The sequence below is a fragment of the Ogataea haglerorum genome, assembly GCF_019207285.1.
Source record: "Ogataea haglerorum isolate 81-453-3 chromosome Unknown 81-453-3_NODE_11_length_416158_cov_97.210077, whole genome shotgun sequence".
Taxonomy (NCBI): domain Eukaryota; kingdom Fungi; phylum Ascomycota; class Pichiomycetes; order Pichiales; family Pichiaceae; genus Ogataea; species Ogataea haglerorum.
The window spans coordinates 270,147-292,368 of record NW_025065161.1 but is presented as its reverse complement, the minus strand read 5'-3'; the positions used below and the strand labels follow the sequence as shown (position 1 = coordinate 292,368).

General features: G+C 54.0%; 17 protein-coding genes across 17 annotated transcripts; 9 read left to right on the top strand and 8 right to left on the bottom strand.

The window, feature by feature from the left end:
- Positions 1–33: 33 nt before the first annotated feature.
- Positions 34–778, top strand: KL911_004040 (uncharacterized protein; the record flags this gene model as incomplete). Its single annotated transcript, XM_043199288.1, has 2 exons — positions 34–693; positions 755–778. 2 exons carry the CDS (start codon positions 34–36, stop codon positions 776–778), a joined length of 684 nt encoding a protein of 227 aa, XP_043053309.1.
- Positions 779–891: 113 nt separating this feature from the next.
- KL911_004039 (uncharacterized protein) lies at positions 892–1,645 on the top strand (the record flags this gene model as incomplete). Its single annotated transcript, XM_043199286.1, has 2 exons — positions 892–1,547; positions 1,618–1,645. 2 exons carry the CDS (start codon positions 892–894, stop codon positions 1,643–1,645), a joined length of 684 nt encoding a protein of 227 aa, XP_043053308.1.
- A 28-nt stretch (positions 1,646–1,673) lies between these two features.
- On the bottom strand, positions 1,674–4,013 carry KL911_004038 (uncharacterized protein; the record flags this gene model as incomplete). Its single annotated transcript, XM_043199285.1, has 1 exon — positions 1,674–4,013. One exon carries the CDS (start codon positions 4,011–4,013, stop codon positions 1,674–1,676), a length of 2,340 nt encoding a protein of 779 aa, XP_043053307.1.
- A 463-nt stretch (positions 4,014–4,476) lies between these two features.
- Positions 4,477–6,702, top strand: KL911_004037 (uncharacterized protein; the record flags this gene model as incomplete). Its single annotated transcript, XM_043199284.1, has 1 exon — positions 4,477–6,702. One exon carries the CDS (start codon positions 4,477–4,479, stop codon positions 6,700–6,702), a length of 2,226 nt encoding a protein of 741 aa, XP_043053306.1.
- Positions 6,703–6,795: 93 nt separating this feature from the next.
- KL911_004036 (uncharacterized protein) lies at positions 6,796–8,082 on the bottom strand (the record flags this gene model as incomplete). The annotated part of the gene is made up of 1 exon (XM_043199283.1): positions 6,796–8,082. One exon carries the CDS (start codon positions 8,080–8,082, stop codon positions 6,796–6,798), a length of 1,287 nt encoding a protein of 428 aa, XP_043053305.1.
- A 130-nt stretch (positions 8,083–8,212) lies between these two features.
- KL911_004035 (uncharacterized protein) lies at positions 8,213–8,991 on the top strand (the record flags this gene model as incomplete). Its single annotated transcript, XM_043199282.1, has 2 exons — positions 8,213–8,889; positions 8,964–8,991. The coding sequence occupies 2 exons, from the start codon at positions 8,213–8,215 to the stop codon at positions 8,989–8,991; spliced, it is 705 nt and encodes a 234-aa protein (XP_043053304.1).
- Positions 8,992–9,315: 324 nt separating this feature from the next.
- On the bottom strand, positions 9,316–9,750 carry KL911_004034 (uncharacterized protein; the record flags this gene model as incomplete). The annotated part of the gene is made up of 1 exon (XM_043199281.1): positions 9,316–9,750. One exon carries the CDS (start codon positions 9,748–9,750, stop codon positions 9,316–9,318), a length of 435 nt encoding a protein of 144 aa, XP_043053303.1.
- Positions 9,751–9,861: 111 nt separating this feature from the next.
- Positions 9,862–11,748, bottom strand: KL911_004033 (uncharacterized protein; the record flags this gene model as incomplete). The annotated part of the gene is made up of 1 exon (XM_043199280.1): positions 9,862–11,748. One exon carries the CDS (start codon positions 11,746–11,748, stop codon positions 9,862–9,864), a length of 1,887 nt encoding a protein of 628 aa, XP_043053302.1.
- Positions 11,749–11,810: 62 nt separating this feature from the next.
- Positions 11,811–12,200, top strand: KL911_004032 (uncharacterized protein; the record flags this gene model as incomplete). Its single annotated transcript, XM_043199279.1, has 1 exon — positions 11,811–12,200. The coding sequence occupies one exon, from the start codon at positions 11,811–11,813 to the stop codon at positions 12,198–12,200; it is 390 nt and encodes a 129-aa protein (XP_043053301.1).
- Positions 12,201–12,229: 29 nt separating this feature from the next.
- On the bottom strand, positions 12,230–13,669 carry KL911_004031 (uncharacterized protein; the record flags this gene model as incomplete). Its single annotated transcript, XM_043199278.1, has 1 exon — positions 12,230–13,669. The coding sequence occupies one exon, from the start codon at positions 13,667–13,669 to the stop codon at positions 12,230–12,232; it is 1,440 nt and encodes a 479-aa protein (XP_043053300.1).
- Positions 13,670–13,852: 183 nt separating this feature from the next.
- KL911_004030 (uncharacterized protein) lies at positions 13,853–14,864 on the bottom strand (the record flags this gene model as incomplete). Its single annotated transcript, XM_043199277.1, has 2 exons — positions 13,853–14,198; positions 14,299–14,864. The coding sequence occupies 2 exons, from the start codon at positions 14,862–14,864 to the stop codon at positions 13,853–13,855; spliced, it is 912 nt and encodes a 303-aa protein (XP_043053299.1).
- Positions 14,865–15,071: 207 nt separating this feature from the next.
- Positions 15,072–17,747, top strand: KL911_004029 (uncharacterized protein; the record flags this gene model as incomplete). The annotated part of the gene is made up of 1 exon (XM_043199275.1): positions 15,072–17,747. One exon carries the CDS (start codon positions 15,072–15,074, stop codon positions 17,745–17,747), a length of 2,676 nt encoding a protein of 891 aa, XP_043053298.1.
- A 345-nt stretch (positions 17,748–18,092) lies between these two features.
- KL911_004028 (uncharacterized protein) lies at positions 18,093–18,827 on the top strand (the record flags this gene model as incomplete). Its single annotated transcript, XM_043199274.1, has 1 exon — positions 18,093–18,827. One exon carries the CDS (start codon positions 18,093–18,095, stop codon positions 18,825–18,827), a length of 735 nt encoding a protein of 244 aa, XP_043053297.1.
- Positions 18,828–19,255: 428 nt separating this feature from the next.
- On the bottom strand, positions 19,256–19,855 carry KL911_004027 (uncharacterized protein; the record flags this gene model as incomplete). Its single annotated transcript, XM_043199273.1, has 1 exon — positions 19,256–19,855. The coding sequence occupies one exon, from the start codon at positions 19,853–19,855 to the stop codon at positions 19,256–19,258; it is 600 nt and encodes a 199-aa protein (XP_043053296.1).
- A 155-nt stretch (positions 19,856–20,010) lies between these two features.
- KL911_004026 (uncharacterized protein) lies at positions 20,011–20,232 on the top strand (the record flags this gene model as incomplete). The annotated part of the gene is made up of 1 exon (XM_043199272.1): positions 20,011–20,232. One exon carries the CDS (start codon positions 20,011–20,013, stop codon positions 20,230–20,232), a length of 222 nt encoding a protein of 73 aa, XP_043053295.1.
- A 9-nt stretch (positions 20,233–20,241) lies between these two features.
- On the bottom strand, positions 20,242–20,922 carry KL911_004025 (uncharacterized protein; the record flags this gene model as incomplete). Its single annotated transcript, XM_043199271.1, has 1 exon — positions 20,242–20,922. The coding sequence occupies one exon, from the start codon at positions 20,920–20,922 to the stop codon at positions 20,242–20,244; it is 681 nt and encodes a 226-aa protein (XP_043053294.1).
- A 37-nt stretch (positions 20,923–20,959) lies between these two features.
- KL911_004024 (uncharacterized protein) lies at positions 20,960–21,937 on the top strand (the record flags this gene model as incomplete). Its single annotated transcript, XM_043199270.1, has 1 exon — positions 20,960–21,937. One exon carries the CDS (start codon positions 20,960–20,962, stop codon positions 21,935–21,937), a length of 978 nt encoding a protein of 325 aa, XP_043053293.1.
- Positions 21,938–22,222: the final 285 nt, after the last annotated feature.

The following is a 22,222-nucleotide window of genomic DNA, read 5'->3' as shown; positions in this document are numbered from 1 at the left end:
ATTCTGCGAAAAATATAAAATATTTAATTTTTCATGTTCGCCAGTCAGGTCCGATATATTTCCAGATCTCTACGCTTGCACGCCATCAAAGTGCCCGATAACGCGCCTACACTCGAGGAAAATGCTGCTTGGCTCAGAAAATTAGGCAGGGCCTCGGGGACACTAAAATCCGCAGGCCCCATAGAATTGCCTAAGTCAACTTACGAGATACGACAAGCTTCGGAGCTCGAGTCCGAAAAAAACCCAGAATACATTAACCTAAGGCTTCCTGGGGGCAAACACGTCAAGGTGGTGAAAAAAGCAGACCCACATAGCGAGCCAGGAACCTCGTTTTTCACGCTCTCTGTGCCCGCGTCCGACTACTTCGTGGCGTCGTCGCCGTTCTCGAGACTGCCATCCAACAAACGTCCCAAGGCCTACTCTTCGCAGGCCTTTTCAGACTTGAAGGTCGTTAAGGTGAGGTCGGGAAAGGGTGGAAATGGAGCGGTTTCGTTTTTCCGAGACACAGGCATTGCCGTGGGGCCGCCTGACGGAGGCGATGGTGGAGATGGCGGCAACGTCTATGTGTCCGCTGTCGAGGGGTTGAGTTCTTTGCATAGCATCAAGGCCAATTATGTTGCAGGAGACGGTGGAAATGGCCAAAGTGGTCAGCTGGATGGGAAACGGGGCGAAAACGTGCATATACAGGTCCCTGTCGGGACAACCATGATGTGGTGCGCAGATCCCAAGGAGATCCGTTCGCTAAGAGATTCAGAGAGCGATCAGGTGTTCCATGTGAAAGCAAGCGCCGGTTCCAGACGCGATAGGGTTCCGAGAAATATCCAATTTTTCAGAGACAGTTACGAACCGGGAAAAGGATGGATCTTCAAGGAAAAAGACGAACAGTACCACATGGAGCGCGACTTTTTCGTGGACCTCAATGAACGTGTCCGGTTATACGACGAAGACCAAAGACGCCATGAGCTCATGCAGGACGTGTTTCCTATCCAAGGCATCGATTTTGCAGAGCCAACTAAAGAGCCCGTCCTCGTTCTGAGAGGTGGCCAGGGAGGAATGGGCAACATGCACTTCCTGACTTCCAACATTCGCAATCCGCGGTTTGCGAAAATTGGCCGCTCAGGCTTGGAGCAGAATTTCATCTTTGAGCTCAAACTGTTGGCGGATCTTGGACTGGTTGGACTGCCAAATGCGGGCAAGTCCACCCTCTTGCGCGCGATTTCCAATGCTCGGCCACGTGTCGGTCACTGGGAGTTCACTACGCTGCAGCCTACGATTGGAACGATACAACTGCGGATTGATCAGCCACCCTTCACGGTGGCTGATATTCCTGGAGTGGTGAAGGGCGCCAGTGAAAATAGGGGCATGGGCCTGACTTTCTTGCGGCACGTGGAGAGATCGGGCGGCTTGGTTTTTGTGATTTCTTTAGGCAGCAATAATCCTGTTGAAGATTTGCAAGTCCTGCTTCAGGAAATGGGACCGCAACGAATGAAAAACAAGAATGTACTGATTGTGGCTACAAAAGCCGATTTAGACGGAGCCGAGAGCCAGTTCATGAAGCTCAAAGAGTTTGTGGAGCAGCGCCATTGGAAGATTGTCCCATGTTGTGCAATGCGCAAGGAAAACATCGAGACGGTGTTGGAAATGATGGCAGAATGCTCTGGGAAACTGGAACGTTAGTAGATCTCCATCTTGAAAGATAGCGCCAGCTCCTCATATAGACATAACAACGACGGAGAATCTATCTCACCGTAGTACTTTAGCGCATCCATCATATCGCTCATTTTGGAGTAGTATTTCTCTTCGTAATTCTTGAGTCCTGCTATCAGGCGTCTCATGCGGGTTTCATTCTTCTCGGGATCAAAGGTAGTTCCCTGCGACAGCTTGGACTGGTTCTCTGTGAAGAGGTCTTCGTCCATCAGAATCAGTGTTTTTCTCAAAGCCATCACAAAATTATGATACAGAACAATGATTGCAAAAAGCTGGTTCACGATTTGGGCGAGCCTGATCTTCGTCAACATCGATTCAGACAAGATGGTGCTGAGGAACGACTTGATCGAGGAAAATACCGTTTCAAGCTCCACACTCGAGTCGGTCTTCAGACTTTCAAGAACGGCCTCAACTTTCTTCCAATTGGCATGCATAACGTCGTAGTTCAAATAAAACAAACACAAGTTCACAAACGTCCGCATTTTGGCGTGGACTACCCTGGCCTTCTTGATCCACCGGCGCAATCTCTCATCGCGGAACTGCCATTTCCAGAACCGTTGGTGAGTGATTTCGCGCCACGATATCTCTAAGCACTTTTCCACAAACTTGAGGTAACAAAGATTGCGAAAGATGAATTGATATTCGACCATTTGCGACTTGGTGATGATCAGATTTAGCGGAAAAGGCACTTCGAGGTCGAGACAGAAGCTGAACACAGCGTACTGGTCAATCTTCGTATTTGTCAGAACGCTGATCTTTGCGTTGTTTTCATTGGCTTCGAGCGTGGAGTTGAGAAGATTTTTAAGCGAGTTCAAGTCGGATGAAGCAAACACCTTTTCAGAGTTGGTGGTCTTAGCGCTCAAGATCATCACCAGCTCGTCCAGCAGTGTGTATTTGGTGAGCGAGAGGGTCGCAAGATTGAAAATCAAGCGTCGGCTCTTGGCGCTTGCATGGTCTTGTATCACGTCGTCCTTATGATAGCTTGAAAGATACAGTTTGGTAAGCGTATTGATGGAAGCGTGCTCTTTCGATTTGCGCAGTTCGGAAAGACCGTCAGTCATAAAGTCATTGAATTCGCTATTGTTCGTGAGTAAAAAGTACTTGTTCAGGCTTTCCAAAAATTCCCGAATGTGGTATCCCTTGAATAGCAAGTCGATTATCAGCTTGTTAGCTCTTGTGTACGCTTCATCTAGCCGGATAAATAGATCGTTGTCCTGTAGAGTTCTGATGTGTTCAGTGGACCCCAAGTTCTCGACCTCAACACCGCACTCCTTCAGCACATTCAAATACTTGCCGGTGAGGATAACCTTTTTCTGTACATTGGGAGGATAGAATTGTTTCAGCAACCCCTCGCTCCGAATCGTAAACTTGTCCGCCCAGTAGTCCTCGCTTACCCGAGAGCCTTCGAGGTTTTGATGGATTAGAAACTCGCCATAGGGGTCTTCGATGGTGCCCGTTTCGAGCCACCAATTGAGCATGGACACGTAGCCAACAGATACCTTGTTGAATAGGTCCACCATAAACTGGTAGGAAGCGGCATCTCCCTTGTGTTTGTCAATTCCCAACTGAATAAAACTCAGAACCAAACTGCCCTTGACGACTTTGCTGTTGTTGGGGTCCGATGTGACTCCGTCCAAAGTTCCCGTGTAGTGATCGTCCTTGAGAGATTTTAGCATGCTCTCAAACCGCATCTTGTTCATGTTGGACGAGTCTTTGCGCTTCTCATTCTCCTGCACAATCATCATCACCAGCTCATACAAATGGGTTAACTGGAGCGTTGTATTGACAGTCAGATCTTGCTCCAGCAGCGTCACCGAATAGTTCGCGTTGTGGTGGAATTCGTGTTCGATTTGCACCAAAATTGATTCGTACACACGCAGAACCTCTCTGATTTCAGAGCAGAGAGCCTGGACAACGGTGCCATACTCCAGATCGTCGTACTGCTCCACGAACGACACCAGACTGACGTAGTATTTCCCCAGACGGCTGATTCTCTTGGCGATATCCTTGAGCCCGGAATCTAGGTGCTTGTTGATTGAGAAATCGGGGCCAATCAGACGCTGCAGCGGGCTGTCATCGATGCTGAACGAGTCCGCATACCGTATATAAAAGCCTTCAAGCCCAATCAAAACAAACAGGAGGTCCTGGAAAACAACAGCCTCCTGGTCGCGGAAGCTCTGCATCTGGTCCACCGGAAACCGTTTAGGCTTGGGCAGGCCGCCGGAGTTTGCAAACGTGGGCGGGTACCTCACACAGCGGCCCACCAGGTGCGGCGTGGAAGAGAGCTTCAGCGTGTCGAAAGACATAATAACAAACAAAATAGCGTACGCGAATATTTAGTTGTGTGTTTACGTAATCGCAGAGCTAGGAGCTGTAGCTGGTAGCATGGAGGGTAGAATGCGAGAGACGGTCCGCAAAAAGGGCTTCAGCGTGGGTGGCAAAACTAGGAACATGCACGCTCCATGGCTTGCTGCGAGCAGCTGAAACGTAACGTTGGCCGGACCAGAGAATTTCCTGTCGTCTCGGTGTTTCGGGCATGGTGCAGGCATAGGAGAACTCGTCTTAAGAGCGCTTTTGGTTTAGGTCTGGTTGAAAAGTACATCCGGTATACAGAGAAGTCAGAATTGCCCGCCATTTGCCGTCAATACCGCCGCTTGGGTCTTGGGCACTCGGTGGCCGCCAGATCCAACAGCACGCTAATCGCTCCCGCCCCACGATGCACCGCCCGATAAAAAAATTTCACATAAATTAATTTTATCACAATACTCCATGGTGAAGAGAAAGAGAGCCGCCATCCTGCCGACCAACATTGCGCTGCTCCAGAACCTTGTCAAAAGGGACCCCGACTCGTACTACGAGGAGTTTCTGCAGCAGTACGCGCATTACGAGTCCATGCGAGACATTTTTCTTCTGTCTCCTTCCTCCCACGACGGGGAAGAGTTTGCAGAGCTGATCGGGTTCATGTCTGCGGTGTGTTCGTGCTATCCAAAGGAGACAGAGCATTTTCCAGACGATTTGAAGACGATATTGACCAATAACCACCGCGAGCTGGCGCCAGACCTGCGCGAGAAGATTATCCAGTGTCTGGTCATGTTACGTAACAAGGACGTTATCAGTGCCGAGTATCTGATCCAGACTATTTTCCCGCTTCTGAGCGCGTATGGGCCCAACGTCGAGGGCAACAACGGGTTGCATGCCAAGCAGCTCAGACGCCAAATATACAGCGCTCTGGTGTCGCTGCTGAAGTCGTGCAACACCGGAGCCAAGAACCAGAAGCTCAACAGGTCAACCCAGGCGCTGCTGTTCAACTTGCTGGAACAGAAGGACGGAAACGGACTGTGGGCGACGAAACTGACCCGCGAGCTGTGGCGCAGAGGCGTGTGGGACGACTCGCGGACCGTCGAGATCATGACACAGGCTTCGCTGCACCCGGACACCAAGGTCGTGATATCGGGCATCCGTTTCTTTCTGGGAGCAGACAAGGAACGAGAGGAGATGCTCGAGGCGGAGTCGGACGACGAGGAGCTGGACCCGAACGCTATTCGCCACCAGATGCAGGTGAACAAGAAGTCGTCGAAGAGAGGCAAGAAGCTGGAGCAGGCTCTGAAGCAGGTCAAGAAGAAAATGTCCAAGGGCAGCACCACGTATCTGAACTTCTCTGCCATCCATCTTCTGAGAGACCCGCAGCAGTTTGCAGAGGACCTCTACGAGCAGCATCTGGCCAGCAAGAATGCCAACAAATTTGACCTCGACCAGAAGATTGCCATCATGAATCTGGTCTCGCGTCTCGTTGGCACGCACAAGCTCACCGTGCTGGGAATCTACTCCTTTTTTTTGAAATACCTGACTCCTAAACAGCGCAACGTGACTCAGATCATGGCTGCGTCCGCCCAGGCTTCTCACGACCTTGTTCCTCCAGAGACCATCAACATGGTGGTGCGGAAGATTGCCGACGAGTTCGTTTCCGAGGGTGTCGCGTCGGAGGTTGCAGCTGCAGGAATCAACACGATCCGCGAGATTCTGGCAAGAAACCCTGCCGGAATCGACGAGACGCTGCTGCAGGACTTGACCGAGTACAAGTCGTCCAAGGCCAAGAACGTCGTTCAGGCTGCGCGGTCGCTGATCTCGCTCTACAGAGAGGTGGCTCCGGAAATGCTTTCCAAAAAGGACAGAGGAAAATCTGCCACCATGGAAATTATTCACGACGGGGGCAAGGGTCTGCCGCAGTTCGGTGTGGAGACCAATATCGTGCAAGGCATTCCTGGACTGGAGCTTCTGGCCAAGTGGAAGATGGAGCAGGGAACGTTGGGCAAGGAGAGCGCCGAGGACTGGACGCTCCCCGAGTCTGAGGAGGAAGATCTGGCCGACGATATTGAGGGTGACTGGGTGGACGTGAAGGACGACGAGGAGATCGAGATTTCCGACGACGACGAGGAGAAGCTCGAACGCAAGGGCATCAAGAAGAAGTATCTGAAGTACATGAAGAAGAGCAAGAAGAAGGTGCAGGACGAGGATTCCGATCTGGAACTCTCGGATGACGAAGGCGAGAAACCTAGCAAAAAACAGAAGCTCGACGACGACGATGAACGCCAAAAAGCCATCCAGCAGACGCTGACGCAGGTGCTGACTCCTGCCGACTTTGCCAAGCTCAAGGAGCTGAACCAGGTGGCCGGCGTGGAGAAGATCATGGGCGAGAAGTACAGGAACGAGGACTCTGTGGACCACTCGTCGCTGGTTGGACGGGTCAAGTACAAGCAGACGAAGGAGGAGCGGCTGGAGCAGGTGAAGGAGGGCCGCGAGGACAGAGACAAGTACGGTTCTCGAAAGGGCAAGAGAGACGCTCCGCATTCCACCACCAACAGAGAAAAGCAGAGAAAGAAGAACTTCGTGATGATGATCCACAAAAAAGCTGTGCAGGGAAAGCAGAAGCTGAGCTTACGCGAGAGACAGAAGGTTCTGCGTGCGCATATTGAGAGACAGAAGAAGAAGAAATAATATAGAATCGCCATTTAAATTAAACGTGCCCCGTCTAAGAAATTTCTGCTGGTTACAAGTATAATTAGTCTATTACCGTATTTATTCTCCTCTCTATTTCCTCCGCTTCGTCTTGCCCTCTCGTTCCTTTCTGCGCTTTCTTCTTTCACCAAAGCCCTCGCGCTCCATGTCCATGCGGGCCTCGATCTTGGCTTTCGACACCGCTTTCAGGCTCTGCTTGATCACCTTGTTGTCGCTGAGCGGCAGCTCCTCCATCTTGACGCCTACACGGTCCTCGATCGCCAGGATCCGGCTCAGGTCGTTGGGCGTCACCATCGAGATCGCGTCACCCTTGCGGCCCGCACGCGCGGTTCTTCCGACTCGGTGGACGTAGTCGTCTGGGTCCCGAGGAATATCAAAATTTATTACCAGCTCCACGCTCGGGATGTCCAGACCTCTGGAAGCCAGATCTGTCGCCACCAGCACGCGCGCAGCGCCCGCGCGGAACCTGTGCAGCGAGTTTGTCCGCTCTGATTGGGGCATTTCAGAGTGCAGCGATGTGGTGGTGACCTCCAAATGGCGTAGCAGACGGCGTAGAATCTCTGCTGTCTCGGAACGGTTCACAAACACAATGGCCGTGCTTTCTTTGTAGTCGTCGTTGATCAGTATGTTATGCAGCATGCTCTCCTTCACCACGACGGGCGCCAGAACATATAGAAGTCGCAGCGTGCTTGGGATTTTGACTGTGTCGACATTGTCCAGCTCGTGCAGAAACACAGGCTGCTTTCCGGGAGCCACTGGTCGGTCCTTCAAGGCACGCACCGAGTCTGTCACTGTGGCGGTAAACAATAGCGTCTGGCGTTTGTTTGGGTTTGGAAGCGACTCGAAACATGTCTGCAGATGGTCCGTAAACGAATCGGTCAGCAGCCGATCTGCCTCGTCCAGCACCAGGTATTTCACACGTTTGAGGCCGCGGCATTCGTCCTCATTCTCCATTATTATGTGTGCCAGGCGTCCGGGCGTCGCGATAATGAAATGCGGATTTTCCTTGATCATTGCAACCTGGTCTGTCATAGACTCTCCTCCAATAATTAGTCGCACCTTCAGATTCACCGTAGCTCCCAGGGCAGCAAACTGGTCTGCGATTTGCATAGCCAGCTCCCTCGTGGGTGTAAGCACCACGCCGAAAATTCCACTCGGGTCCTGCGACCACTTGGCCAGCATCGGCGCTCCAAACGCTATGGTTTTACCGGAACCGGTCTTGGCTCCTCCAATGCAGTCGCGGCCCTTGAGAATCTCGGGGATACATGCGGCCTGGATATTAGTGGGCTTGGTGATCTTCATCGCCTGCAGACTCTCCACGAGCCATCTCGGTAGTCCCAGAGACGCGAAGTCAGACATGAAAGATTTTCAGTATTCTGAAGTATTTTTTTGGTATGTGAAATATTTTTTTAATTTTTTTATTTAATTTTCAGCTCTAATTAAACCTGATATGATTTTTCCGTATCTTTTTCACTAATCTTGTGTGTTCATGATTGACCAATTTCTAATTTTCAGACCAACGGGCCAAGTCGAGTTCAACTACCAGCCCGGAAAGAACCTTTCCAGTGTAGTGAACACATTTATTGACGACATTCTCGTTTCAGAGCGCAACTTGAAGACTTTTCAGCAGGCAGAGAAGGACGACGCCCAGGAGGTTCAGGACGAGGAGGGAGTCACTGTGGGCAGCTACCATGTCGACAAATACAGTGTTGAGTATCTCTCTGTCAACCAACAACACACAAAGCTGGTTTTTGTGATGATCCACGTTTCTGTGCTGGCCCTCAAGTCTCCGTTTGATTTCCTTCGAAAAATCAAAACCTTGTATCTGAACTCGGACCCTGCCAAATTTGAGCAGTTTTTCAAATTAAACCTTGAAACGCTAGAGGAGAAGAAAGAAGAGGCCAGGGAAGAGCCAAAGCCGGAGCTCAAGGAGGACAAGAAGAAATTGAAGGGGAACAAGAAGTCCAGAAAATGGAACGCTGATGGAACGTTTTACGAGGAAAACGAAGAAACTTCAGATCTGGATTTCTCCACGGACTCGTCAACCCAAAATCACGGGTCTGCTAATCTCAATCAGCTGGTGGGTGACAAAGCTCATTTTGGATCCAAAACCAAGACAGGCGAGTTCTTGGTAAGCGATCTGTCGCAAGAAATGGACAAGATCTTGTCCGTCACCCCGAAAGAGAAGACCACAGAGTCCTCGGCCCAGCCGTTTGGATTCCTCAGGAACATCATTGGAGGAAAGAAGATTACAAAGGAGGACATTAAAAAGGTTAAATCTGCATTATCCACTCATCTAATCAAGAAAAATGTGGCTCCAGACGTCGCCAACTCTCTCATCGCGGAAATCGAAAAAGAGCTCGTTGGCTCGAAAACAGCAAATTTCACCTCCGTGCAAGAAACCGCCAAGAAGAGCCTGGAGAAGCAGCTGATCAAGCTGCTCACACCAAACAACTCCATAGACCTGCTGAAAGAAATTCAGGCCAAAAAGGCCAGCAACAACCTCCCGTACGTGATTTCCGTGGTTGGAGTCAACGGTGTTGGAAAGTCCACCAATCTGTCAAAACTCGCGTACTGGCTGTTGCAAAATAACTACCGTGTCCTGATCACTGCGTGCGATACCTTCAGATCCGGGGCTGTGGAGCAATTGCGCACCCACGTCAACAATCTCACGAAACTGTCTCCTGACCAGAAACAGATCGAGCTGTTCGAGGGCGGATACGGAGGAGCAGACCTGGTTGCCAAGATCGCCACGGGGGCCATCAAGTACGCCAAGCAGAACAATTTCGACATCGTTTTGCTCGATACGGCCGGAAGAAGACACAACGACACACAGTTGATGGCTCCACTGGCATCGTTTGCCAAAGCGGCCAACCCTGACAAAATCATCATGGTCGGCGAGGCCCTAGTGGGCACCGACTCGGTTTTGCAGGCGCAGAATTTCAACAAGGCGTTTGGCTCCAATAGACACCTCGATTTCTTCATTGTTTCCAAATGCGACACAGTCGGCGATCTGATCGGGTCCATGGTCAATTTGGTCTATGCCACGGGCATTCCTATTTTGTTTGTTGGCAACGGCCAAACATACACTGATCTGCGCACTTTAAGCGTTGACTGGGCCGTCAGCATGCTCATGTCCTAATCGAACTCGCCCTCGCTGTCCGATATGTCGAAATTGGTCACTGCCTCCTCGGCCTGCTGGTGGACGTCAGTGAGCCCGGTGAGCTGCTCCAGATATTTTGGATTTTCCAGCGCCTGCTTCACAAACTCCCAGCCGCGTGATTTGAACTCTTGCACCACAGAGACGGAGCACGCAGAGCAGTACCTGAAGTTTGTGGCGCTCAGCTTGAGCATCTCGAAATTATGCAAAAATCCGCGCAATTGGTGCGGGAGCGACCCCAGAACGGTGCACGAGTCCTGCGCCGAGTGGGGCGCATACTGTCTGTCCGGGTGTTGCAGAACAGAAACCATCAGCTCCACAGCCAATGATGCTGCCATCAGGGCGACTCCCGGCCGCGTCACCGTGCACATTTGATCCAGCGTTCTGTCTGTGGTAGAATCGGAAGGCGCGTACACGTCGTTGCAGAAATAACAGCCTAGCCGTGACTCTTGTTGTTCCTCCGGAGGTTTCTCAGGGTCAAGACACCCGTGTCGCATCACTAAATAGCTCTCGAATCCCAACGCAGCATTAATCACTAGCTTGCCGTTCACATTTCCCATGACAGTAGGCAGCCATCTGGTCTCGCGCGAGTCCATCAGCAAGAATATGACGTCGTGAGCTTGTATAAGCTCCTCCAGCTTGTCGAAATCCTGTTTTTGCTTCTTCTCGTCCGTAACAGGGTGCCCTGCCATAGGCACCTCCAATGTGAAGCCCTGTGCATCGACTAAAGGAAAGATGCGCTTCATGTTTTCTGCTGCGGTTTCCGCTTTGGGCTTGCCCCCGTCTATGCAGTCGATAAAGTCAAAGAGTGGTTGTCGAACAGGATTGCTGAAAGACACCTTCCCGTTATCAACAAAAGTAATCTTGCGCACTCCCCACGCCAACAGCGCGCGGCCAATGTATGACCCTAGTGTCCCGGACCCAAGCAGCAGACACTTGGTCGACTTGATGTCGTCCAAATTAAGCGTAGGGACGATCCGCCATTTCATGAGTTTGAGATTGAGGTCAATTGCCTGGTCGGCTAGTTGCGACGGATCGATTAGCGCACCGAGGTCGGCCAGTTTTGGGCCCAGTTTCCCTTGCGACGTGCGCTCCCAGCCCGAAACTCTCGAGACGTCCACCTCTGATTGCAGTTTCAGGGTGACTTGGCGCGAATGAGACTCGTTGTCGCGGTGCACATCCACCACCACGTCGCGGTAGCCATACATGGCAAGCATGGTCAGAAAATTGCGCAGCACGTAAGAATAGGCGTCTGGGACGGATGAGGTGTCAATAAATGCAACATGCAAAGGCGAATCTGTGGAAATGGCGTCCAATTGGGCGAGGGGAACGGGATTGCCGTCTCTGATGAGCGAAAATTGCGACTCGGGCACATTACCTCGCAAGGGAGCCTCAGACGTGATCTGCCATTTGGAGTACAGCGCAGGGAAGGCAAACCAGTAGTAGAACCTGTACTTTTTGAGGTCTGCAAACGAGTAAACGGCAAATTGGGCTAGCAAGCGTGGATCCTGCAGCGCAGCCTTAGTTTTGATAGAGTCGATTATTTTGCCCCCAGCCCGTGTCAGAAACTCCAGCTTGTTCTGCGATTTGAACTCTTCCAGCGTGTTGACGTTGGTAATCGCACCCCTGACAATGAACGCAGAATGCTCCGGCAGCTGGGACTCGAGTTCCTGCTCAGAGGCAAAACTGATGTCGTTTAGATTAATCGCTGGAGCCTGTCCAGGGGCCAGCCGTTTGTAATTGTAGTATCCGTGTATTGGGCGCGAGGACTGATCGAGTTTCAGGACATCAAGCTTCAATTGCGAGAGCTTGACGAAAAAGGACGAGTCGACAAATGATTGGGTATTTATATATTTGGGCTCCATAGGAATAGAAATTAATTAATTATAATAAATAGTCCAAAGAATATTTAAAATAAATATATATCATGTTTTCCAGACAATTCAAAACCACACTGCCACGCCAGGGAATCCGGGCATTTTCGGGCTCGAGAGCGGCGAGACAGGTCGTTGAGGTTGGCTCGCTGGCTGAGTTCAGAGAGAACGTGCTCTCGCAGAAGGCTGCGTTCGTCGACTTCTACGCCTCATGGTGCGCTCCGTGCAAAGCCATCTCCCCCGTGGTGGAGAAGCTCTCCGAAACTCACAAAGACGTCAAGTTCTTCAAAGTCGATGTGGACAACGCCCAGGACGTCGCAATGGAGTACGGAATCAGCGCCATGCCGACGTTCATCACGTTCAAGGACGGCGTGAAGGACGGCCAGTTTGTGGGGGCCAGTCCACAGGCGATCCAGCAGCTGGTGGTGGCTACCAAACAGTGAGAAAACAAACTTAGTTGGCCGTATATATATTAACCGAGGTTCATCTCGTCCAGTTCGTCCAGCAACTCGTCAATGTCGATCTGAGGAGCATCGTCCTCCTCCTCCATGTCGTCCTCCTCGACAGGCTTGTTCTCGGCTCTGTACAGATTGACGGTCTTTCGGAGCTCCTGGTCCTCCTCCAGCTCCTGCAGGAACAGCTCGTAGTCTCTCTCGGCCTTCTCTGCCTCCTGTCTGGCCTGTCTCGAGTCGACGATCTCGTCGGCAACCAGGTCTTTGTGCTCGTTGGCCATTCTCTTGAGCTTCCAGTTTCTGTGCTTCATACGCTTGTTCGAGCGCACGTAGTGCTTCTTCACCAGCACCACGTCCGGAGTCGTGTCTGTGTTGAGCTCGTCGAACAGCTCGTTGTTGAAGTTCGAGTTCGTGAGGAAGTAGCCCAGAGCAGAGTCTCCAGGGTGCAGGATTCCGCCCAGGTGCGACCGCACGTAGTACTCCTGGTCGTTCGAGCCCATGTCGCTGGCACGCGCCACCGTGACGTCGGCCAGAAGCCATCTTCCGTTGCGCTGGCCCGTCGGCTCCACGTCGAGCACAATGAACTCCACCATCTGGGTGACGTCGGCAAGAGCCGCAAACGGCGTGCGCCAGAACACCTGTGCCAACAGGTCGCCGGTCTGCAGCGTGACAGGATCGATAAACTGCACCATGTTGCTCACCTTGGAGCACAGCACCAGCCGGGCCATGTCTCCCATAGACTTGGCCAGCTTCTTGGGCAGCACCACCAGATCGTCTTTGCAGATCGGCACGATCTCGACAGAAAACGTGAACTTGTACTGCGACGTGCCAGAATGGATGTCCTGGCTGATCAGCTCCTCACTTTTCTTCGACTTGATCGGCACCACGCTATTCAGAAAGTCGATCATTTTGACGGCGTGGTTCCGCTGCGAGTAGTAGAAGTCCAGTCCGTCCTTCGACTCCTTGATGGAGATGGTGTCCACGTGCGCGTTGTGTTTCAGAATCAGCTGCTCCAGGTACAGGAACGTTCTTTTGTGCTGCACCTTCTGTCTGATCTGGACGGCAGCACGCCAGGTGTTGGCGGTGTACGACTTGGCACAGTCAGGACACTGCATTGCCACGACGACGTACTCCACCTCAAAGCTCTGCTGCACGATCGTGTTCGTCAGCGCCTCGCCCTGGACGGTCAGCTTGATGCGGATTCTTCTCGAATGCGGCTCTGTCCAGATAAACGAGGCATCTATGAGTCTCACCTTGTTGAGGCCTTTCAGTCGGCGCAGACAGATCGCCAGCAGTTCGCGGCTCTCGAGCTCGGCCCGCATCCACTGCTGCGGCGGCTGCAAGAACCGCTCGCAGTTGCGGCAGAATGAGATGTTTGCCTCTCTAGGGATTCCCGCAGTGATGTCCACGTTCAGCTTGATGCAGTCGTAGCACATGACGAGCCCCGTGGACCCGTCCATCGGCACACCGCAGTTGCAGCACAGAACGGTCGCCTGCGGCTGCACAGCCTGGGGGGTGAGCTGGGTGTAGTTAGACATGGAGAGTGTAAAAGTTCCTAAAAAAATTTAATCAGTAAAAAAATAGTGAAATTGCAGCACAGCCGTGACAAAAATATACCTCCACCGATGACCAACCTGCTCTCGTTACATGTCAAGAACCGCACGTCCGAAATCCGCGACATCGCCATGGCCGAGCGCACGACGCTCAGCTGGATCAAATTCTGCACCGTGCTGTCGGTGTCCGCGATGGCGGTGTGCTTCCGCACAGACGACTTGTTCGGCCGCAACATGGGCCTCGCATTCGCCGGTCTCAGCCTCACCACCCTCATCCTCGCCGTCTTCAACTACCTGCGCTCCGTGCACAGGTACAGGGCCGAGAAGACAGAAGTCGTCAGCTCCGGCGTCACAGACGCCTACCTCGCGCTGGTGATACTGGTGCTGCTCGGCATCAATATAGGTATAATGGCCAAGGGAAGCGAAACAACGCTGGCTATATGAGCGCCAGAACAACGAGTCCGAGCCCAAAGGGAGGCCCAGGGCCCGCGAGACGCGCCGCTGCGCCCGTGGTGCCGCTGTCCGCGCCCGTCGACACCGCTGTCGACGACGCAGCCGTGAAACTCTTGCTCATCGCCGCATAGAATCCGCTGAAGTCTGAATACCCCGTGTAGTACGTGCTGTAGGCCTTCCAGACGTCCGACGCAACAGACTCCGCGTCGTAGCCGCTGCCGGTCGCGGCGGCCGTCACAAACGTCGCGTCCGGCGTCACGCCGTCCGTGTACACGAGCTCCTGCGTCGCGTGGTCCTGCGTGATGATGCTTATGTAAGCGCTCGGGTCCTGGACCTTGGCGTTCGAGTTGGTGTTGGTGTGGATGAACGCGGCCTCCTGCAAGAGACGGCCCGCGAAGGGCACCTTGGTGAACACGTACGAGTATGCGGCGTACGCGGAGCTGAGCTGGCTGGCCTTCAGCACATTTCTGTCCTCGTACGCAAGGAACATCTGCACGAGCTTGTCGTCTTGGTTTTCGATCACAAAGCGCTCCCACTGGGCAACGTTGTACTGCATGTCGTCGTTGACGGCGAGGAGAATTTCCTGCGGCGAGAAGGCGGCGGCCAGGCCGGCGAGGCTGGCCGCCGTGCTAGCGAGCGAGCGGTGCATGGACAGGAGAAATAAAATAATTGTTTGGAGAAATCGCTGGCCAGATCTGGCAGCCGGACGGGAGCGAGACCGAGCGCGCGGCCCGGCCAGCCGACGCCACCGAGCAGCGCAGCGCGCAGAAACAGCTTACAGAGCTCGCGGCCAGCCGCTGGGTCTACCAGTACGAGGAGCGCGGCTGGGAAATAACTTTTTTTCCTCGCTATTATTATGCTTTCCAACATCAAGGTGTATGTGCGGTGCCGGGCGCGCAACGAGCGCGAGGTGGCCGAGAACGCGGGCGTCGTGGTGTCTGTGCCGTCGCGCGAGCAGATCGCCGTGTGTTCGGGCGCGCACCAGCGCACGTACGCGTTCGACCGTGTATTTGGCTCAGAGAGCGACCAGGAGTCTGTTTTCGAGACGGTGGCCGAGCCGATGCTCGCGCAGATCCTGGCGGGCTACAATTGCACCGTGTTTGCGTACGGGCAGACCGGGACGGGCAAGACGCACACGATGGTCGGCGCCCTGGGCGCGGACCACAGCAGGCTGCCCACCGACGCGGGCATCATCCCGCGCTCCGTGCACAAGCTTTTCGAGCGGCTCAAGAGCGTGCCGGACTACTCTGTGAAGGTGTCGTTCATTGAGCTGTACAACGAGAACGTCAGGGACCTGCTGGGCGACGAGTCGCGCCCGCTCAAGATATTCGACGACGCCGGCAAAAAGGGCGTTCTGGTGCAGGGCATCCACGAGGTGTACGTGCGGACGGCGGCGGAGGGGCTGCGGCTGGCAGCACAGGGGTGCGAGCGGCGGCAGGTCGCGGGCACGCGGTGCAACGAGCTCTCGTCGCGGTCGCACACGGTGTTTTCCATCACGGTGCACATGCGCACGCAGGACTCGCGCAAGATGGGCGGCGAGGAGTTTGTCAAGGTGGGCAAACTGAACTTGGTGGACCTGGGCGGGTCCGAGAACATCTCGCGGTCGGGCGCGACGAACCAGCGCGCCAAGGAGGCCGGCATGATCAACCAGTCGCTGCTGACGCTGGGGCGCGTGATTAACGCGCTCGTGGCCAACTCGCCGCACATCCCGTACCGCGAGTCGAAGCTGACGCGGCTGCTGCAGGACTCGCTCGGCGGGCGCACGTGCACCAGCATCATCGCGACGCTGTCGCCCGCGAAGACGTCGCTCGAGGAGACGCTGAGCACGCTGGAGTACGCACACACTGCGAAGAGCATCCGCAACAGGCCGCAGGTGAACGAGGTCGTCAACAAGAAGACGCTGATCAGCGAGTACATGGACGAGATCGAGCGGCTCACCAGGGACCTCAACGCCGCGCGCACGCAGAACGGCGTGTACCTGGATCGAGCCAGCTACGAACAGCTGTGCCGCGAGAGCGAGAGCCGGCGGATCCGCGTCGAGGAGCTCGAGGCGCGCGTGGGCGGCCAGCAGGACCGGTTCGAGCGCGCGCGCGAGCGCATCGACGCGCTCGAGAGCCAGCTGGAGCTGGAGCAGGCTGCGGGCCGCGAGCTCGCAGCTCAGAAGGAGCGCGCCGAGGGCCGGTTAGAGCAGGCGGTGGCAGAGACGAAGCAGCTCCAAAGCGTGCTCCGAGCCTACGCAGAGACCAGCGCCGACGCAGCCGCGCTCGAGGGCCAGCTCTGCGCGCACCAGAAGCAGCGCGGCCGTCTCGTGCGCGCGCTGGACGCCAACCAGCACCGCTGGGAGCACACCAGGGAGCACGTGACCGCGTTTGCGCAGCAGCTGGACGGGTCGCTGGCGAGCGCGGCTGCGGCGACGTCGCGCGAGCTGGGCGCGTTGTGGGGCGCCATAAGAGGCGACCTCGAGGCCGTGGCGGCAGAAATGTCGCGGCTGAGCTCGTCGTCGGTGGCGCAGCTGCGCGCCCGCTCTGTCGAGTCACGTGACGAGTTTACGTCGCGGTTGGGCGTTTTGGACGGCGGTGTGCGCGAGCGGCTGGGAGCTGTTGAGCGCGACGTTGCGGCGGCGTTCCAGCTGTTCCTGGAGCGGCTGTCTGCGGACCGGCAGCTGGTGGCGACCCTGAGGGAGGAGCTGCGTCAGCGAGACGATCAGATTGCGAGCGTGCGATCGGAGCTGAAAACGTACGTGGAGGAGGCGCTGGCGCAGCACAGGCTGGTGCTGGACCGCGAGAACGAAGAGCTGGTGGGGCTGGTGAGGCAAACCGTCGAGCAGCAGGCCGGCAGGCAGAAGGCAGAGCTGAGCAGCGTGGAGGAGCACGTGACAAGCGTGCTCGGGGCGATGGAGCAGATGCACCACACTCGGCCGGACGTTTTGGCGCAGGTCGACAGCAGGTTGGCGGACGACGAGGCCTGTGTTGCCACGCAGAGTGGCGCTCTGCGGCGGCGGCTGGACGGCTGGCACGTCGTCGAGTGGGAAAAGACGCTGGCACGGTTCCGCGACGAGTTTGTGGCGTGGGACGACGAGCGCCTGCAGCAAGTTGAGGACGTCTCGCGCCAGCTGTGCGAGAACCTGGGACGTTTGGAGGCGTGTGTGGGCGAGCTGGAGACGAAATTCAGCTCAGCGGTTGATTTGCGCGTGCTCGGGCTGCACGAACTCCAGACACAGTGCAACAGTGTTCTGCGGAACTTGAATGCCGAGTTGGATGAAGCTCTTGCGGGCTGTGCAGGCCTGGAGGGCGAGTCGAAGATGCAGGAGACACAGGTGGCTGAGGCGATGGCGCGGTGCGGCCAACTGAGCAGCGCGGTGGCTGCGGTGCGCGACGACCTGGCTACCAGACTCGAGCGGCTGGAAAAGGCATTTGGCGGAGAAAAAGCGCTGTTGAAACGCTCCTGGAACGACGACAAGGAGAACGTGCTGCCGGCACGCAAGGAGCGGGTGCTGGGAGTGAAGGACGGCAATGCGAGGAGTGTAATGTAGCAGCACGAGAGACCGCGCACCCCTGCACCGGCTCGTTTATATCGTATTTTGGAAACCCGAATCGCACGACCTGCATATATATATTTTAGCACTTGTGTATCTCAAAAAGTTAAACACGCCCGATGAGTTCCAAGTAAGTACCAAAGCACAGCAAGCTAACCAGCTAGGGTCTTTGCCGATACCGCCGTCCACATTGCCGCCAAGGAGACGTTCTTCCAGACGTACCAGGAAGTCCGCAAGGTCCAGGGCCTGAACTCTCTGGAGCAGCTCTGGGCCGCGTACTACACATATGTGGGAAACGACATCTTTGCCACGGGACTGCTGTTTTTCTGCCTGCACGAGCTCATGTACTTTGGCCGCTCGCTGCCCTGGTTCATAATAGACCGCATCCCGTACTTCAGAAAGTACAAGATCCAGGACGCCAAACTGCCTTCCAACAAAGAGCAGTGGGAGTGCCTCAAGTCTGTTCTAATTTCGCATTTCATGGTCGAAGCGTTTCCGATCTGGTTTTTCCACCCGGTGTGTGAGAAGATCGGAATCAGCTACGAGGTGCCGTTCCCTTCGCTCAAGACCATCGCTCTGCAGGTGTCCATTTTCTTTTTGCTCGAGGACGCTTGGCACTACTGGTTCCACAGAGGACTGCACTACGGCTCGTTCTACAAGTACATCCACAAGCAACACCATCGCTACGCTGCTCCGTTCGGTCTGGCCGCAGAATATGCCCACCCGATCGAGGTGATGCTGCTTGGGTTCGGCACCGTGGGCATTCCTATCTTGTGGTGCTACTTCACCAGAAACCTCCACCTGTTCACGATATGTATCTGGATTACGCTCAGACTGTACCAGGCTGTGGACGCGCACTCCGGATACGAGTTCCCGTGGTCGCTGCACCACTTCCTGCCAATCTGGGCCGGAGCAGACCACCACGACGAGCACCACCACCATTTCATCGGCAACTACGCGTCGTCGTTCCGGATGTGGGACTTTTTCCTGGATACCGAGGCCGGCAACACGGCCAAGCTGAACCGCGAGAAGAAGGCCAAGCTGAGGGGCGAGAAGAAGGCCAAGTTGAAGGAGTGAGCTATCTGCCCGTGGCCAACATTGGCAGCACATACTGGAAAATCACAGGTGAAAAAAAAAAAAAAAAAACGGTGAAAAATCCAAAGTGAAAGAAAGTTAGAGAAAAGAGATCATTCTTCCCGCTCGACCATTGTAAGTATCTCGCTGATGATAAACTCACAGACCTGTACCGACGTTTGAGGAGGAGACTTATTGCCTTTACTGAGGGATGCTAACCATTAGAACGTGTTTTATAGTAATACAAGCTAATTGAGAAGCAGAGTAGACCAGGCGTAGATTGAGAGTGAAACGCACCAAAGAAGCCTGCAATGCCCTGAGGCTTGCATTTTCTCTGGCGGATGATTCGCTGACCGCGCGACACGGACCTCGGCTTCGCTTGCCCTACTGACGTTCCTTGACTAAATTCAATTATTTATCATACTGGTCGCTTATTTTTTAGCAGTCAGTCTTCTGAGGTAGAAGGCCAACTCTTCACCCTCCAAAATGTAACCGTCACATCTTCCGGACTGACCTGGTCTAGACGAAATGCAAGCGTAGAGCTTACCAGATCCGAACTGGGAAGAAACAGCAGGCTCGATCTTGGCGTCACCAGCACGGGCAGCAAGCTTTCTCTGCAGCTTGTTGCTCTTCTTCACTTCTTCCTCAGCAGCCTTGGTCTTCTTTCCAAGGGTAACACCGTAATGTTGCTCGAAATATTGCTTGAAAGGAGTAGCGTCAATTTGGACGATGGCAGACTTGGTCAATGTGTTGGTTCTCACCAATTCGTTGTTGGATGGGTGGTACACCACACCGGAAACTCTGGTCTTTCTAGAAATTCCCTCAGAGGCCCATGAGAAGTTACCAGTCTCGATTCTCAAAGCTCTGTACTTGACATTTCCACCTCTGGTTCTAACGGCGTGGATTCTCTTGGTGCCGATCTTGGTGTTGGCACCTTGTCTTCCCAACTCAAACTTTCTCTTCTTTCTGAACTGGGCTCTTTTAGCACCGGTAGCAGCTCTCTTGTGACGAGAATCCCTGGAAATACCCATGTTGGTTAGTGAAAAATAAAAAAATGGATGAGAATTTTTAAATATTCAAACCCAGCTAACACGCCAGCCCGGTCCAAAGTCACGTGGGACTGAAAAAAAACCCACCTCCAACTTCTACACCGCCTAGTTTGAAACATTTTCCGCTTTACATAATCATGTCCGAGACGATTACTGTCTACGACCAGATCGAAATAGAGGACTTCGTGTTCGACCCCACACAGCGGATCTTCACATACCCCTGTCCCTGCGGCGACCGTTTCCAGATCGGTCTCGACGACATGCTCGACGGCGAGGACATCGCTGTGTGTCCGTCCTGTTCGCTCATGGTCAAGATCATCTTTGACGAGGACGACCTCGCGGAGTACGTCGACAGCTAGCATCTCCAATCATCTTGGCGTGCCGCCCGCCATCTTGATCACCACGCCAAGCACCACCGCCAACAGCACATATACCCCCCATCCGTTTTCGCCGTGACCGCTTTGCTCGCTCTGGGCTCTGATCTGTTTTGCCCTGATCCGGTCCTCTGGGTCCAGAGCTGCCGGTTTTGCCCGCTCAGGAGCTGCCGGCTCCGGCTCCTTGTACGTACGGTTTTCTTGGGCCAGGTCCGCAAAGATCTCAACAAACCGCGGGTCGCCCAGGTTGTATTCTCTCGATTTTAATGCCAATTGTCGCCTAGTTCGCTCCGACGTGACCACGCTTCCGGTAGTCTGTTCCTCGCTTGTCATGAACGACAGGAGCCCCGTTACTATTGTCGCCACGGACCACGACGGGTTCCACGTATCCTCGTGGAAATCGCTCATGCTGAGACAGATCCGGGTGTTGACCTGGAACCTGCCGGACGGCGTCAGCATTTTGATTGCAGGCGGGCGGAACGGGTATTCAGGCGGGAAGAGCACCAAGCCATGATACTGCCCGTTTTCGTAAGGTGTGCCCGGGGGCCCCGTGATCACGTAGTGCCACTCCAGGATGTTTTCCTCGCTTGGCCGGCACAGAATGTATGGCGGCGGGTTTTCCTGGATCTGCTTATATTCTTTTGTCAATCGCTTGTATGCCTGTTTGGATGCCATAGAGAAGGAAAATATTTAATTAAAATAAATTAAATAAATGTCACTTCAAAAGCCCCCCAACTCGATCAAGATTATCGCGGGCAACTCGCATCCCAGGCTCGCCGAACAGATAGCAGGCTACCTGAACTTGCAAATAGCAGACATCCACGTGATCGACTTCACGAACCGGGAAAGCGCGGTGCTGGTGAAGGAAAGCATCCGGGATGAAGACGTTTACATCATCCAGACCGGCTGTGGAGGCCCGGAGAAACTGAACGACCATTTAATGGAACTGCTCTTTATGATCCACGCCTGCAAGGCGGCGTCGGCACGGAAAATCACCGCAGTGGTCCCGAATTTCCCCTACGCGCGACAAGACAGGAAAGACAAAAGTAGAGTGGCCATCTCGGCGAAGCTGGTTGCGAACCTGCTGGTGACTGCGGGCTGTCATCACGTCATTACGATGGACTTGCATGCGTCGCAAATCCAAGGCTTCTTCAACATTCCTGTGGACAATTTATATGCGGAACCCGAGGTGCTCAAGTACGTGAAGCTGAAGCTCGGAAACAGAGACATAATAATGGTGTCGCCCGATGCCGGTGGGGCAAAGAGAGTTGCGTCATTGAGTGACAAGTTGGACACGCCATTTGCATTAATTCACAAGGAGCGGGCTAAGGCCAACGAGGTGAGCCGCATGGTGCTGGTGGGAGACGTGGAGGGCAAAGTGTGTGTGCTGATCGACGACATGGCTGACACATGCGGCACTTTGTGCAAGGCATCAGATCTGCTGCTCGAAAGGGGGGCCAGATCCGTGATTGCCATAGTGACGCATGGCATCTTCAGTGGTCAGGGCCTGGCAAGGATCAACCAAGGGTCTCTGGAAAAGATCGTGTGTACGAACTCGATGCCGCTGTCGAGCATGGCAGAAGCATGCGGGAAGCTGGAAATCATTGACATAAGCCCGACACTGGCCGAGGCCATCAGACGCCTTCACAATGGCGAGTCTGTGTCCTACTTATTCAACAATGCTGTTTAATATATTGTAATGCGGCCTAACGCAGTCGATACATGTACACGTAAACATGGAAAAATAAAGTTTTTTCGGCTTTTCGTATCTACGGTCGGATCCAATCACAATAGGAATCTTTTCGCGTTTTCTGGCTATAGAATACTTACCAACAAGAAAAACCCACTTCGAGCGGCTTTTGTAGGCAGTAAATGCAGAATATGTGCAGGAGCGCTATTCCTTTGCAGTTACCGAAGTGCGTCCTGCCTGATGATTCTTTTGTGGTGGCCGGTGCATCAGACACAATATGCACTC